General features: G+C 46.2%; 2 protein-coding genes across 13 annotated transcripts in view; one reads left to right on the plus strand and one right to left on the minus strand.

Annotated features, from left to right (window-relative positions):
• Nucleotides 1–8011, plus strand: part of LOC115192557 (DNA-binding protein RFX2) — a 66785-nt gene extending 58774 nt beyond the window's left edge. For all 7 annotated transcript variants that reach the window (XM_029751194.1, XM_029751196.1, XM_029751195.1 and 4 more), the window contains 5 exons: nt 72–221; nt 383–591; nt 5024–5177; nt 5383–5425; nt 5533–8011. In XM_029751194.1, coding sequence (XP_029607054.1) covers nt 72–221; nt 383–591; nt 5024–5177; nt 5383–5425; nt 5533–5648 — 672 coding nt within the window. In that variant the 3' untranslated portion in view covers nt 5649–8011. The remainder of the gene's footprint in view (nt 1–71; nt 222–382; nt 592–5023; nt 5178–5382; nt 5426–5532) is intronic.
• A 4-nt stretch (nt 8012–8015) lies between these two features.
• The window catches only part of LOC115192555 (F-BAR domain only protein 1), a 39274-nt gene continuing 31420 nt past the window's right edge, over nt 8016–15869 (minus strand). For 4 of the 6 annotated variants that reach the window (XM_029751193.1, XM_029751188.1, XM_029751190.1 and 1 more), the window contains 16 exons: nt 15755–15815; nt 15221–15387; nt 14933–14957; nt 14755–14811; nt 13348–13399; nt 12978–13105; nt 11829–12842; nt 11536–11669; nt 11248–11416; nt 11027–11141; nt 10762–10917; nt 10130–10262; nt 9797–9993; nt 9537–9601; nt 8825–8992; nt 8016–8697 (listed from right to left, as the gene is read on the minus strand). In XM_029751193.1, coding sequence (XP_029607053.1) covers nt 8669–8697; nt 8825–8992; nt 9537–9601; nt 9797–9993; nt 10130–10262; nt 10762–10917; nt 11027–11141; nt 11248–11416; nt 11536–11669; nt 11829–12842; nt 12978–13105; nt 13348–13399; nt 14755–14811; nt 14933–14957; nt 15221–15387; nt 15755–15815 — 2670 coding nt within the window. In that variant the 3' untranslated portion in view covers nt 8016–8668. The remainder of the gene's footprint in view (nt 8698–8824; nt 8993–9536; nt 9602–9796; nt 9994–10129; nt 10263–10761; nt 10918–11026; nt 11142–11247; nt 11417–11535; nt 11670–11828; nt 12843–12977; nt 13106–13347; nt 13400–14754; nt 14812–14932; nt 14958–15220; nt 15388–15754; nt 15816–15869) is intronic. The other 2 variants (XM_029751191.1, XM_029751192.1) reach the window with 2 other exon arrangements.

A 15869-nucleotide genomic window follows, 5' to 3' on the forward strand; every position in this document is an offset into this window, starting at 1 on the left:
TGAACTCGCATGTATACATTACACGCGATACATTCCCAGGTGAAGTTAACCATCTCTTGTATGTGCTGTAGGCGGCGGTGGTGAGTGCATTTGCTCAGACCTTGCGTCGGTACACCTCTCTGAACCACCTGGCCCAGGCGGCCCGCGCCGTGCTGCAGAACACCTCCCAGATCAATCAGATGCTCAGCGACCTCAACCGCGTCGACTTCGCCAACGTACAGGTAGGACCATGGAACTAATCATTCCTTGGGTACATCTTTGTTGGAAGTGTTTTCTTCCCACTGTGCATGTGTGTGTGTCCATGTGTGTGCATGCATTTCTGTTTGTACTTGTACCTTGTAAATCCTCTCAGACCTGGGGTGTGTGTGCTGTTGGTCTACAGGAGCAGGCGTCGTGGGTATGCCAGTGTGACGAGACTGTGGTCCAGCGGCTGGAGCAGGACTTCAAGGTGACCCTGCAACAGCAGAGCTCTCTGGACCAGTGGGCCGCCTGGCTGGACAACGTGGTCAACCAGGTCCTCAAGCCCCACGAGGGCAGCACCAGCTTCCCCAGGGCTGCAAGACAGTTCCTGCTGAAGTGGTCCTTCTACAGGTATGGACCCTATCTAGACAGACAGACAGACAGACAGACCTCGATAGACAGACAGACCTCGATAGACAGACAGACCTCGGTAGATAGATAATGTTGATAGATGGATTGATCTCTAAAGAGAGATACACTACATGACCAAAAGTAGTGTATCTCATTCCAAAATCATGGGCATTAATATGGAGTTGGTCCTCCCTTTTAGCTGCTTTAACAGCCTCCACTCTTCTGGGAAGGCTTTCCACTAGATGTTGGAACATTGCTGCGGGGACTTGCTTCCATTCAGCCACAAGAGCATTAGTGAGGTCGGGCACTGATGTTGGGCGATTAGGCCTGGCTCGCAGTTTGCGTTCCAATTCATCCCAAAGGTGTTCGTTGGGGTTTAGGTCAGGGCTCTGCAGACCAGTCAAGTTCTTCCACACCAATCTCAACAAACCATTTCTGTATGGACCTCGCTTTGTGCACAGGGGCATTGTCATGCTGAAACAGGAAAGGACCTTCCCCAAACTGTTGCCACAAAATTGGAAGCACAGAATCGTCTAGAATGTAATTGTATGCTGGGTCCTGTTCTGTGAGCTTGTGTGGCTTACCACTTTGCGGCTGAGCTGTTTCCACTTCACAATAACAGCACGTAGTTGACCGGGGCAGCTCTATCAGGGCAGAAATTTGACAAACTAACTTGTTGGAAAGGTGGTATCCTATGACGGTGCCACGTTGAAAGTCACTGAGCTCTTCAGTAATGCCATTCTACTGCCAATGTTTGTCTTTGGAGATTGCATGGCTGTGTGCTCGATTTTATACACCTGTCAGCAACGGGTGTGGCTGAAATAGCCGAATCCACTGTGTGTGTGTGTGTGTGTGTGTGTGTGTGTGTGTGTGTGTGTGTGTGTGTGTGTGTGTGTGTGTGTGTGTGTGTGTGACAGTACCAGTCAAAAGTTTGGACACCTAGTCATTCAAGGGTTTTTCTTTATTTTTACTATTTTCTACATTATAGAATAATAGTGAAGACATCAAAACTATGAAATAACACATATGGAATCACATGTAACCAAAAAAGTGTTAAACAAATCAAAATATATTTTAGATTCTTCAAAGTAGCCACCCTTTGCCTTGATGACAGCTTTGCACACTTTTGGCATTCTCAACCAGAAATGCTTTCTTCACCTGAAATGCTTTTCAACAGTCTTGAAGGTGTTCCCACATATGCTGAGCACTTGGCTGCTTTTTCTTCACTCTGCAGTCCAACTCATCCCAAAACATCTCAATTGGGTTGAGGTTGTGTGATTGTGGAGGCCAAGTCATCTGATGCAGCACTCCATCACTATTCTTCATGGTCAAATAGCCCTTACACAGCCTAGAGGTGTGTTTTCGGGTGATTGTCCTATTGAAAAACAAATTATTGTCCCACTAAGCGCAAACCAGTCTGAGATGGTGTATTGCTGCAGATTTCTGTGGTAGCCATGCTGGTTAAGTGTGCCTTGAATTCTAAATAAATCAGTGTCACCAGCAAAGCACCCCCACTCCACCACACCTTGTACATGCTTCACGGTGGGAACCACACATGTGGAGATCATCTGTTTACCCGTGCGTCTCACAAAGACACGGTGGTTGGAACAAAAAATCTCACATTTGGACTCATCAGACCAAAGGACAGATTTTCACCGGTCTAATGTCTATTGCTCGTGTTTCTTGGACCAAGCAAATCTCTCCTTCTTATTGATGTCCTTTAGTAATGGTTTCTTTGCAGCAATTTGACCATGAAGGCCTGATTCACACAGTCTCCTCTGAACAGTTGATGTTGAGATGTGTCTGTTACTTGAACTCTGTGAAGCATTTATTTAGGCTGTAATCTAAGGTGCAGTTAACTCTAATGAACTTGTCCTCTGCAGCAGAAGTTACTCTGGGTCTTCTTTTCCTGTGGTAGTCCTCATGAGAGCCAATTTCATCATAGTGGTTGATGGATTTTGTAACTGCGCTGTAAGACATTTTCAAAGTCCTTCAAATATTCCTGATTGACTGACCTTCATGTCTTAAAGTATTTGGTCTTTTACCAAATAGGTCTATCTTCTGTATACCACCCCTACCTTGTCACAACACAACTGATTTCATTAAGGAAAGAAATTCCACAAATTAACTTTTAACAAGGCATACCTGTTAATTGAAATGCATTCCAGGTGACTACCTCATAAAGCTGGTTGAGAGAATGTCAAGAGTGTGCAAAGCTGTCATCATGGCGAAAAGGGGTGGCTACTTTATAGAATCTCAAATATAAAATATGTTTTGATTTGTTTAACACTTTTTTTGGTTACTACATGATTCCATGTGTATTATTTCATAGTTTTGATGTCTTCACTATTATTCTACAATGTAGAATAATACTGGTACTGTATGTATGAGGCCACTGTGTGCCTACGTTACTTCCTTATTCTACAATTGATTAAATTGTCTTTTCCCCCTCAATCTACACACCATACCCCATAATGACAAATCAAAAACAGGTTTAGACATTTTTGCTCATTTATAAAAAATAAAAACTGAAGTATTACATTTACATAAGTATTCAGACCCTTTACTCAGTATTTTGTTGAAGCACCTTTCGCAGCGATTACAGCATTGAGTCTTTTCACACCTTGGCACACCTGTATTTGGGGAGTTTCTCCCATTCTTCTCTGCAGATCCTCTCAAGCTCTGACAAATTGGATGGAGAGTGTCGCTGCACAACTATTTTCAGGTCTCTCAAGAGATGTTCGATCAAGTTCAAGTCCGGGCTCTGGCTGGGCTACTCAAGGACTTTTAGAGACTTGTCCCGAAGCTACACCTGCGTTGTCTTGGCTGTGTGCTTAAGGTATTTGGCCTGTTGGAAGGTGAACCTTCACCCCCGTCTGAGGTCCTGAGCACTCTGGAGCAGGGTTTCATCAAAGATCTCTGTACTTTGCTCCGTTCATCTTTCCCTCGATCCTGACTAGTCTCCCAGTCCCTGCCTCTGAAAAACATCCTCACGGCATAATGCTGCCACCACCATGCTTCACCGTAGGGATGGTGCCAGGTTTCCTCCAGACATGACACTTGGTATTGAGGCCAAAGAGTCAAATCTTGGTTTCATCAGACCAGTGAATATTGTTTCTCATGGTCTGAGAGTCTTTAGGTGCCCTTTGGCAAACTCCAAGCAGGCTGTTATGTGCCTTTTTACTGAGGAGTTGCTTCCATCTGGGCACTCTAACATTAAGGCCTGATTGTTGGAGAGATGGTTGTCCTTCTGGAAGGTTCTCCCATCTCCACAGAGGAACTCTGGAGCTCTGTCAGAGTGACCATCGGGTTCTTGGTGACCTCCTTGACCAAGGCCCTTCTCCCCCGATTGCTCAGTTTGTCCAGGCGGCTAGCTCAAGGAAGAGTCTTGGTGGTTCCAAACGTCTTCCATTTTAGAATGATGGAGGCCACTGTGTTCTTGGGGACCTTCAATGCTGCAGACATTTTTTGGTACCCTTGCCCAGATCTGTGCCTCAACACTATCCTGTCTCGGAGCTCTACGAACAATTCCTTTGACCTCATGGCTTGGTTTTTGCTCTGACATGCATTGTCAACTGTGGGACCTTACACACAGGTGTGTGCCTTTCCAAATCATGTCCAATCAATTGAATTTACCACAGGTGGACTCCAATCAAGTTGTAGATGGATGCTCAATGGAAACAGGATGTATCTGAGCTCAATTTCGAGTCTCATCGCAAAGGGCCAAGCTTTTCACTTTGTCATTAAAGGGTATTGTGTGTAGATTGCTGAGGAAAATATTTTATTTAATCCATAATTTTAATGTATTTAACGTAACAAATATGTAAAGTCAAGGGGTCTTAATACTTTCCGTAGGCAGTCTCTCTGTGTGTGTAACTGCCAAAATAAGTATTTTTGAAAGCAGTTGTTTCCACACAGTTGTGGTTCTAAGTTAATTAAGCAATGCACATCCCATCATGCTTAGGGTCATGTACAAAAAGTATTTTGGCTAGCATGGCTAGAAGAAATCTCAGAGACTTTGAAAGAGGGGTCTCAAATGAGCATAGGGGATTTAAAGGGTCTGTGTCTCAGTCACCAGATCTCAACCCAATTGAACACTTAACACTGTAGTGGTGCCTGAGACAGCGTTTTCCATCAACAATACACCAAATGATGGTATTTCTCGTGGAAGAATTGTCGCATCCCTCCAATTGAGTTCCAGCACTTGTAAAATCTATGCCAGGGTGCATTGAAGCTGTTCTGGCTCGTGGTGTCCTAATGCCCTATTAAGACACTTTATGTTGGCGTCACTAAGGTGTGGTAGTATTTTCAGGCTGATGAATTGTGGTGGTTAGCTTCATGTGGCTTTGGCAGATTGAAGCTCAGTGGGTCTGTGTTAATGTAATTTCTCTCTGATTGCCTCCTCCCTCTCTCCCCTCCTCCTTTCCCCCAGCTCCATGGTGATCAGGGACCTGACCCTGCGTAGTGCCGCTAGTTTCGGTTCCTTCCATCTCATCAGGCTGCTCTACGACGAGTACATGTTCTACCTGGTGGAGCACCGCGTCGCCCAGGCAACCGGAGAGACACCCATCGCTGTCATGGGAGAGGTGAGTGGGCAGCCTTTCATGTACCAGTTTCCTTGAGCTATCCTGTGGAACTCCTGCAAAATTTTGTGAAATAATTATGCATATTTTATCGCACACCAGGTTGTATGGTGAGAGTTTCTGGTTATGAGGTAAATGGCCTGTTGACAGCATGTAAATCTGTATTAGCCCATTACTAATACAATTTCTCCTTTCTTCTGAAACACAGTTCAGTGACCTAAACTCGATGCTACCCATGCTCATGGATAAAGGTTGGTCTACTCTCCCTGGCTCCTAGTGTTTGACTTGTTGTCCCATATGTCTCAATGTGGTATAAATCTAGACCTTACCTTTTTGTTAACCTCTGTTCCTATCTCAGACCCGTCCTTCTCAGACGACATGAGTGACATGGGCAGTGACGAGGGCCGGGGGCCCAACGAGCCGGCCGTGAAAAGGGAGAGGATCGAAATCAACCACTCGCTGCAGGAGATCTGAGACCAGATGAGGCCCGTAACCCTCTCTCAGGAGCCCTGCTGAGCTCTGGGCTCTCCTGGTCCTGTCAGCACACTAAGAGCCGCTAGCCCAGCCTGCTACACAGCGAGTGTGTTCAGTGTATATAGAGAAGAGCAGCAGGCTCAGCTCCTACCCAACCACTCCTCTTAGTTAGTGTATTTAAAGGGGGACTCTTTATCCCAGGGAAAACAATGAATGCTCACCAAGGGGGTCTGGTTTGACCTGACAGGGGTATACAGTTCAAATGTCTTTGTTTTTTTTCCTGTTTTGCAACTGTGAATAAGGATGACTTTGTGCAGTACCCATGTACCCATGGATACATGTAACTTTGTATGAGTGGTGTGTTTATCCTTTATTAGCTGTGCCATAGTGTAATTCCAGTGCCTTAGATGCTAACTCTTTAACCACCACTACTACAGATGTCTATCTCCTCCCTCAGCTGTGCCTCTACCGCAGTATGAATGTATTGTTTCAGAACCTCAGACATTCTAAAGCACCTTTAAACCTGTAGGTGTAATAGGATTATTCTATACGTGTTGCCTCAACGCACATTGATGCAACCAACTGACCCAAAGGACTTGTCCCTCTCCCACCAGCGCGGCCACTCCCGTGGCTCTGTCCCGTGGCTCTGCCTGATGCAGAAAAAAAGACCCTAGTCTCATAGTTGATGGGATGGCAGGGACCTCTAACACCCTGGCCGTATGAGATGATTAGTTACCTCCTCCTTTTCTATGCTCTGCTCTGTTCTTATGAGGCAACTATAAAAGAGTAGCCACTGTTAACTCTACCAACTCCCCCATTCTCAAGTATCCTTCTCCATGTGTGTGTGTGTGTATATATATATATATATATCTCCAAATTGTACTCAATTTCAGGATGCACACAATGCTGGTCTCATTGATCCATGACTCTAGAACTTTGGGGGTGTTTCTAGATGTCACACCCCAGAGTCTAGGACAAGCCAGTTGCATCTATATTGATGAGACCTTTAGATTGATGTTTTAAGGACAGAAAGGAGAGTGGTAGACTGTTCAGGAAACCACCAGATTGTATACACATATATATATATATAATGATCTACCTTCTGGGTTAACTGGAGCTGTCTGGCATCCATTTTGTGGAGCCGTATGTCTGGCCCAAACTGGGCCATGTCGAATTTCTTAAGGGATGTAAAATAGTATGTATTTACCAAAACGTGAAAGAGCGTTGGACCTCCGAAGCAAAACCCTTAAAAGGAAACTCCTAATTGCATCTGTTCAGTTCAACTGATGCTCTGAGTTCAGATACTGTGACTCACCCCCTTAATGGTACCGTTACTCAAATGGACTCGTTCCATTTTGATTGGAGAGGGAAATATTCAGAATATCCTGATCCATGTTTAGTTTATTGCTCGATATATGAAAGTGTAAAACGGCTCGAGCCGGTTTCTCTAAAGATGATTACATATTTTATAGCCGTACAATTGTACTGTAGGAGGACTGATTGTGCAAAACCAACAAACTGTTAAACATTCATACATAAATATATTTCTTAATATGATGTAGAAAGTGTTTATCAATGGCCTTTGGGTTCACATGGGGCTGGATCACACATGTATCGTGGAAGATTGAAATTGAAAGGCAACGTTCAAAGACTGCATTCATGGTAAACGGAAATGACCTTTACATTTTTAAACGCGGATCTCCCGCAATACAGATTGAATCCAGCACTTGGTCTTTCCCCAATCATTTCTATCTTCCCATACTGTACTGTTTGTGCTTTTAAAAGGGGATGTCCTCCTTGCTTTGATTATTTAGTGGCTGGGACTGATGTGTGTGTGTGACGCAGACGTTTTGTCTTGTTTTGATCATTTTCTATGTCTTATGGTCAACACAACAATATTTAACTGTAACAATGTTGATATTTGGGGTGTAAGTGCCCAATTAACCTATGAAACGTCAGTCACGTGTCCATATTGAGAGAATCTCCATTTCTATTTATGAATAAATATAACTGATTTAATTACTGATTGACATGAACTTTTTTTTCTAAACACTTTTGGTTGAATTTTACTTTCCCCCCTCAGAGTTTGTAGTAGCTTGAGAATCCTGAGCTCTTTGTAACTCGTGCCTGTCACAGTACTTTGCCTTTTAAGTGCTTTGGAAATTAATTTCTATGTTTTTTGTAATGCTGTTTAGACTTTTGGCTGAGGATTATTTTTTATTGAACTAAATCTGGTTCTTCTTACAAGTATATTGAACCCTTATTTTTATGTATTTTTAAACATTCTTGACTACACTTTACCTAGCTTAAGGGCATACAGTCTGTAACAAACTGCATAGTGTGTAATAAATTGGTGGAAACCATCTGTTTTTGGCCACGTTCATTTATTAATTAGAAAGTCAAATGAAATGTGTATATTTTGGAAAAACAGCTTTTTCAAATGAGTCTTCCTGGCCAATGAAGTGTTAATACTGTAACCACTCACAATGATTCAGTCTATATGTGCAGAAATATTCCTTATATATTTACATTAAATTCAAGTTTCCATGGAAATTCTGTTCAAGACATGTACGTAGTATGTTTATATTCATACACACAATTCTTTCTCTTCAATAAAACCAACTTCTTACATCCAGTTTTCAAACTCCTGATATAAAAAGGCACACAGAACACAATGCAAACACAACAAACAAGATTCAATACAAGAAAAAAAGAAGGGTACACTCCCCTGGGAAAGGGCAAGGATTGCGTATACAACGCAGAGCTGAAAAAGAAAAGGCTAGTTCTGAAAACGAGCTTGATCCTTTTTAGCAGCAAGGTCAGCATACACATGTTAAGTGCACATTCTCCTCCAAAGCCAGGAGAATGAGTGAGCACGGTGTCTGGTCCCAATGTCAAACCCATCCCAGTCTGTCTGTCCTCTACCTCCTGGGGAAGGAGGTCAGTATGGCCCAGAGGGCTAAAAGTGCAATGTGTACTCCAGGAACTCCTATCGATGGCCTGGGCACTCCTACTGCTCCTCACAAGGAGCAGCCTGCCATGTACTTCCCTGCCAAGGAGACACAAACATGTGGTGAAACCCATTATTCATTTTTTTCCATACAATCTTTTGTGAAACTCCAAGGCCCACACACTATCTTATTGGCCAGGCTTAGTAACATATGGTGTTACTGTACCTGTGGCAAATCTCTTCTTGACCAGGGACATACGGTAGCGACTGCCCACCAGCTCCACATCCATGCCCGACAGAGAGGCCCCGGAGCCCACAAACTGGACTGCCAGGCTGGGGGGAGGTCCACGAGGAACCTCCAGGCACTGCCAGCTGGCACACAGCGTGCCAGAGCCTGGAACAACCAATAATTTACACATTCTTCAGTTCCCCTCCACTAACAGGAGCAAGTTAATAACACTGGCTTATTTAAAAAAAGGCACTTGTCTTTTCCCACCTGCACTGACAGAAATACTTTGAGGGAAAATCTACTTTATACGATTGTGATGTGTTGTCTCACCTAGCCATCTTAATGAATGCACTAATTATAAGTTGCTCTGGATAAGAGCGTCTGCTTAATGACTAAAATAAAAAAAAATAAAAAAAGATAATCCCTGCCAATTCGCCTTTATTTTATCACTGACCCATCTTCCACTCACGCTCAGCTTTCATATGCTAATCTTGATATTTAAGATAATGATACCTTCATAAGAGGCTGCATATTAAAATAGAGAAGTGGGTGGCACTCAATGCAATTATGTAGTCAAGGGCCAGACTTGGAATAAAGAACGTTATACTGCATTTATATTTCCTTAACTATAATTGATATAGCTAGAATAGGACTGATATGTGGCCATTGAGTGAGATGGGTGTGGATGTACTGTAGACAGACAAGTAACCTTTGCTGTGGTTGGTAGGAGAGAGGTTGGGTAGTTTCCACAGTAGCTGTCGTTCCTCAGCATTCCTGGGAAGGCAGACAAAGGGTCAGTGGGGCCAACCCAGTTCCCACTCTTCTCTCTTTCTCCCCCTCTTTCCCAGTCTGTCCTCACCTTCTCCCTGACCTTCAGTCCGTCCTTTCTCCTACCGTCACTAACTCTATCCCTCCGCCCACCATACATCCCCCCTTTCATTCCCTCCTCCCACTCCCACCCTAACTCACCAGGCGGCTGGGGGCTGGCATTGCAGGTCTGTGGCGGTGTGGTCGAGGGGCAGCAGCACCTGCACAGCAGTGAGCTGGGTGGAGGGGGCGGTGGCCGGGCAGCAGTGGTAGTCCAGCGCTACACGGGTCACCGTGCCACTACGCTGGCACTCTGCTGACAGCAGGAGGGGAGCACGACCAGGGTCTTGGGACGACACCTGAGAGGAACAGAGTTGGGAGAGTTTGTTGATGCTGTCATTTGGAAGACGGAGGAAAATGTGTATCTTGAAGAATACTTTTGTGTAACTTCAGATGATAGAGAGTAAGAGAGTACCACTGTACTTCATCAGTCACCTGGTATTTGAGTAGGGCCACGTTATAGTAGGAGGCCAGGGGGTTGAGCTCAGCCTCTCTCTGCAGGTAAAGGTTCAGTGCCTGCATGTTGAACCAGAAGTCCCTGGTGTCTGGGTCACTCTGAGAGGGGTCACTGTGGAGAATAACACAAACCGGAGAATGAGACATCTGTCTTACCATTTCAGCAATCTGTAGACAGGTGTGTTGTTTAGCAACAAAACCAATGCGTGTGCATCTTCGGGGCAAAACAGACTGGGTTGGCTTCGAATCATAGGATTATTGACATGTAAACTATATTTCTCTAAATGTTAATTGAAAACACATTTGCACAATAAGCACTTTGTTACAGTTGTTAGTTAGCAAATTATAGCCGTATTGTCAGATCTGGTTAAAGCCAAAACACCTCAAAACAAGACATGGTATCGAGAAGCAGATAAACTATCTGAAACAAGCCACCTATGATTCCCCACATGGCAGCGTCTTGTCATTGTTGCTAGCTATTGGATCACTCAGAATCATAACACAGCCTTCTACCCTTGCAATGTGCGCGCATAATTTGTGTGACACTGTCACACAACCTGCCTATATATATCGTAACCTCACAACCAATCCCATAGCTCATATTAAGCTACCTGTAAAGCAGCTTCTGATTGGGCAGAAAGTGGTTAACCCGGGAGATGTTGACCAATCGAAAGCTGAGGACCGGGGCGTTTGGGTTAGCGGTGAAGATACGAGTGATTCCAGCAGGAAAAGACATGGTGAGATCTCCTGTGATCTTCACCAGACAGCTGGGGAAGAGAAACACACACACACACACACACACTTAGCTTTCAGCAGGCCTGTGTATAATAGGTAATAACATTGGACCTGGTGTACAGAGGGCTTATGTATGCTGACCGGTTGTGTTGTCCACCTTTGAAGTAAGCATTGATGTATTCTGTGATGGCTGCAGCCACAGGCCATAATTCTTGGGTGCTCAGGGAGATCGGGCTCGGTCCGCGAGACAGATGCACTGTGGGAAGAATAGCTATGTCTATGACAAGTTCAAGGCACAATGTCCTTATTCATAAGAGCTTTATGCTATTGAGTATCTTAAAAAGTGTTGTGTTCAGACTAACTGTGTAGGGGCGCATGGTCTTGGTGCAGATGGGAGAGGGGTGAGGGCTGCCCACCTCTAGCAGGGCTCGGGGCGCGTGTCTGTGCCCCCCACTCACTGGGGCTGGAGGAGGAGGACGAGGTGAGGTCTGGGCTGGGGTCCGGCTGAGGAGACGAGCACACTGACCTGGACTGAAGACACACAGGAAAAAGTAAGTAGTTGTCTACAGGCTTACAGCTGTAAAATGCACAGGTCTGGGAGACCAGACCAGAGCTTCTGTAGTCCGGTTGATTTTCCTGAAGACACTCACTCTCTCACAGCCACTCAGTCTGCCTGAGGACCTCTTGGCTCTGGCTGGTCTGGGAGGGGCTGCCACCAGCAGCTCTGCACTGTCCTGCCTGAAGCTATGCTTCGAACCTAGAGGAACATTACCAATATTACAACCTGCAAGACAAGAGGAAGTTGTCTAAAAGACAGCGTGGGGTTTTGAATAGACTGAAATATAGTTGTACATTTGGGAAAATATATTTAGAAAATCCAGTCTCAAAATATAGCTAGTGCATAGACATCTGAGGCCAATAGTGTAGTGAGAAACATTCATACCCTTGTGTGAGGCCATGTTGCAGGGCGGCTGTGATGTGTTCAGGTCCAGGCAGTTCTGGTCTTTATCAGTAGAAAAACACAGGTCCTCCTGTGGCCCAGAATGCCGTGTGAGAGGCAGGCCGCTCCTGCGTGGCTCGCTTTCGCTGCGCGACTCACGGTGCTTCCTCCCTCCCTCCCGGACCACTCCACCCAGGGCCAGAGACCCAGCCGAGGTCCCCTCACTGAAGGGGTTGTGGACAGAGTTCCAGTGCACCAGCTCCTTCTTAGGATGGGATAAGGGGAGGGAGTTGGAGTTGAGGGTCAGCCTACTACTGCTGACGATGTGGGTCAGGATTCCTGTCGCGGCAGCTAGGGCTGACTGGTGGGTGGGGCTGCCAATCATAGTGATGGCGAATGGGTCGTCAGGTGATTCTGGGGGCGGGGCACTACGGTCCCGTTTCCTGTCCCTGTCCTTGCGAGAGCAGGAGGAGGGGGTGGGGAGGGTTTTACTGTCACTGAGGGAGCTGGAAAAGGGGTCGCCCTGTACCTCTATCCCCCTTCCATCTCTGGAGGGGCGCGGGCGTGGGGGGGCCCAGGCGTCAGGGGGGGGCAGGGTCTCCTGGGTGACGGTCCTCTCGAAGGCAGCCAGGAAGGGGTCTTCAGGAGGGATGTGTTTACAGCTCCACAGGGCCGGGTCCAGCTCTGGAGGGGCCAGAGACTGGGAGAAGGCCGGGAAGCAGAGGGCTGAGGGGTCCATGTCTGGAGGGGGGCGAGAGGATCGTGGAGCAGCTGCCCAGATACTGGCAGGGTTGTCCTGGGGGTGGGGGCTGCGTTCCGGGGAGGGGTCTCTAAAGACAGTGAGGAAGGGGTCTTCTGGCCTGCCCAGTCCTGCTGGTTCTTTACTCTGACTTGCTGACGACCACGCTGCCCAACCAGCCGGCTCAGGGGAGGGGCCCAGGGGCTGATGGGAAGGTGAGTCCAGCCCTGAGTCCTCTATGTTCTCTGGAGAGGAGGAGTCAGAGGAGAATGCAGCATCTGGAGGGAACAAGGGGAGACGATCATTCTACTACCTAAAACAGTATGTATCACACATAAGATCAGGAGTTTTACTGACTGGAAAAACTTCTTTCCCTATCACTTATACATCATAATACTTTAAACCGTATTTACATTCAGAAGCACCAAAGACACTCTCTGCTCTCTGTAGCTGATCTCTGCCAGCAAAGCTTTTTGACTTGAAGGCCGACTCCAGAGGAGGTCCAAAGAGACTGTCCGAGCCTGACGCAGTAGAACTCAACCTAGAGAGTGGGTGAGAGACAGATGAAATGAGAAAGGGAAAGAGACAGTGAGGGAGCGAGGGAGCAAGAGAGGGAGATAATACATTACCAGGAGCGAATAAAAAGCATAGCCAGAGATAATGTCAGGTGATGCAGTACTGTCATCAGATCTCCTGCTGTCTTCTTCTCCCACAGCATCTCTCCACCTCACAGCTACGTACGACAGAGAGAGGAGGACTGGAGAGTGACTGACAATCACTCACCTACTGGGATCTGGACTGGAGGTGGATCTGCATAGGCCGTCCTGCTCTCCCTCTGCAACACACACACACACACACACTGAAGTTTAATTTGGGACTGCTCCCCAATCAGGGAGAGATGTGATTAGCTAGAGTGCTGATGGAGAGCAGCCGTAAGGGAATACCCATTACCTTCCATAAAGATAAACACCAGCCATTAGCCTGGCTTCTCTAAGCAACATCAGCCCAGCGCTTTATGCTACGGTTTTAATCAAGACTCATCATTAATCCAGTCTACTCATTTCCCCCACAAATAGCCTCCTACTGTAGCATCCCAGGCTGCTACTCCCTCACTAATAAACCATGCTCCAGACAGACCTGAGCGTGACAAATAGACAGTGTCATTCAGCCAAGGTCAGCCACCTCGACCATTTATCGCGGGACGGATACGCACTGTTAAGCCTATCCAGAAGCAACACGGTAAATCACATTCACATCACTTCAGACTGGGAGTAACATTTTTATTTCTTTTATTTAACTAGGCAAGTCAGTTAAGAACAAATTCTTATTTACAATAACGGCCTAGCCCGGCCAAACCCGGACGACGCTGGGCCCATTGTGCGCCGCCCTGTGGGACTCCCGATCACGGCCGGTTGTGATCCAGCCTGGATGAAAGAGGCTGTATCACTAACATTAAAGGTGGAGTAATAGTATGCTATGCATGAATACCATATGAAACAAACAGTTATGACCTACCACTGATAGAATATAGGGAAATGATAAAGTACATGGTAAGGGGCAGTGGAGAGTGTACTACTGATGCTGCAGAAACAGTGGAGAGAGTACTACTGATGCTGCAGAAACAGTGGAGAGAGTACTACTGATGCTGCAGAAACAGTGGAGAGAGTACTACTGATGCTGCAGAAACAGTGGAGAGTGTACTACTGATGCTGCAGAAACAGTGGAGAGAGTACTACTGATGCTGCAGAAACAGTGGAGAGAGTACTACTGATGCTGCAGAAACAGTGGAGAGAGTACTACTGATGCTGCAGAAACAGTGGAGAGAGTACTACTGATGCTGCAGAAACAGTGGAGAGAGTACTACTGATGCTGCAGAAACAGTGGAGAGAGTACTACTGATGCTGCAGAAACAGTGGAGAGAGTACTACTGATGCTGCAGAAACAGTGGAGAGAGTACTACTGATGCTGCAGAAACAGTGGAGAGAGTACTACTGATGCTGCAGAAACAGTGGAGAGAGTACTACTGATGCTGCAGAAACAGTGGAGAGTGTACTACTGATGCTGCAGAAACAGTGGAGAGAGTACTACTGATGCTGCAGAAACAGTGGAGAGAGTACTACTGATGCTGCAGAAACAGTGGAGAGTGTACTACTGATGCTGCAGAAACAGTGGAGAGTGCTAACTACTTACCCCTGTGGGTGGCGCCCTCTCCCTCCCCCTCTGAACGTCCTGTAGTACTGCTGTTTCCTGTGGAGAGGACAAGAGGAGTCAGAGGACCACACACACAGAGAAATGCGTAAAACATACAGACAGAGACAGACAGAAACCCAGCTATTTTTAACAAGAAGCCGGTTTTAATGGAACTTACTGGAGAGATGACGTTTGATTGACACCTGGAACAAGAGAGAGCAGAGTTGTTAATTACACCGTCTGGCAATATCTAAACAATTTAGAATGTTTACATCCTGCTGTTATTGCAACAACTTGGAGAGACAATAGCAGGGGAAAAAAACATGGCTTAATAAACAGATAAGATTTATGAAAAGGGAAGCTCAGAAATGCTCAAGACTTGATACCACACCATGTGAAAATCCACAACATATTTCATCCCATTCCTCCCCTCTGGTCCTGTACCCACTCCTTCCCCCCGTCATACCCCTCTGTTGGGGGGCAGTGTGAGGGCCCCCACGGTGGCCTTCAGCTCCATCTCTGTAGCAGCAGAGTTGCTGCTGCCCACCGGACGGATCTGGATGTGGAACTTCTTGGGCTCCTCGTCGTCAAAGTCAGAGTCGCTGGAGTAGAAGTTGTCCTCCATCGAGCAGCGTGCGGACAGAGAGTCAAGGAAAAGTGGCCTGACGGAGGGTGGACAGTGGACTGACTAAAATGGACGGGGAAGAGCCTTGGACAACTTTGGGAGTGTCAGGGTTTCATTTGTCCAGCCTCATTCACTGATAATGGACTCAGAGCATTTCAGTCTATTTAAATGTCTCTCAGGGGACAGGGAGACTTAATGTTCTACTCATCTCATAAGAGACCGTCTAGACTGCTTTATAAAGATAGAATACTCACTTACACAGTGGCAGGAAGCCTTGTTTTCATTATGAAGATAAAGAGGTCTGTCCAAGGGAATTATTACTACAATACAGTAGACAGCCTCTCGTCTGATAGTCAGTGTTACTGCAAAGGATATCATTCTGATTGACGTCTGCTCGGATTACAAACCCCTCCTCATCCACCTCTAGGGGAGAGTTCTGTTTGCAGAATAGAGAATACCCATGTTGGATACAAACATAAATACTTTCTCC

The sequence above is a fragment of the Salmo trutta genome, chromosome 4 (genome assembly GCF_901001165.1).
Source record: "Salmo trutta chromosome 4, fSalTru1.1, whole genome shotgun sequence".
Classification (NCBI taxonomy): domain Eukaryota; kingdom Metazoa; phylum Chordata; class Actinopteri; order Salmoniformes; family Salmonidae; genus Salmo; species Salmo trutta.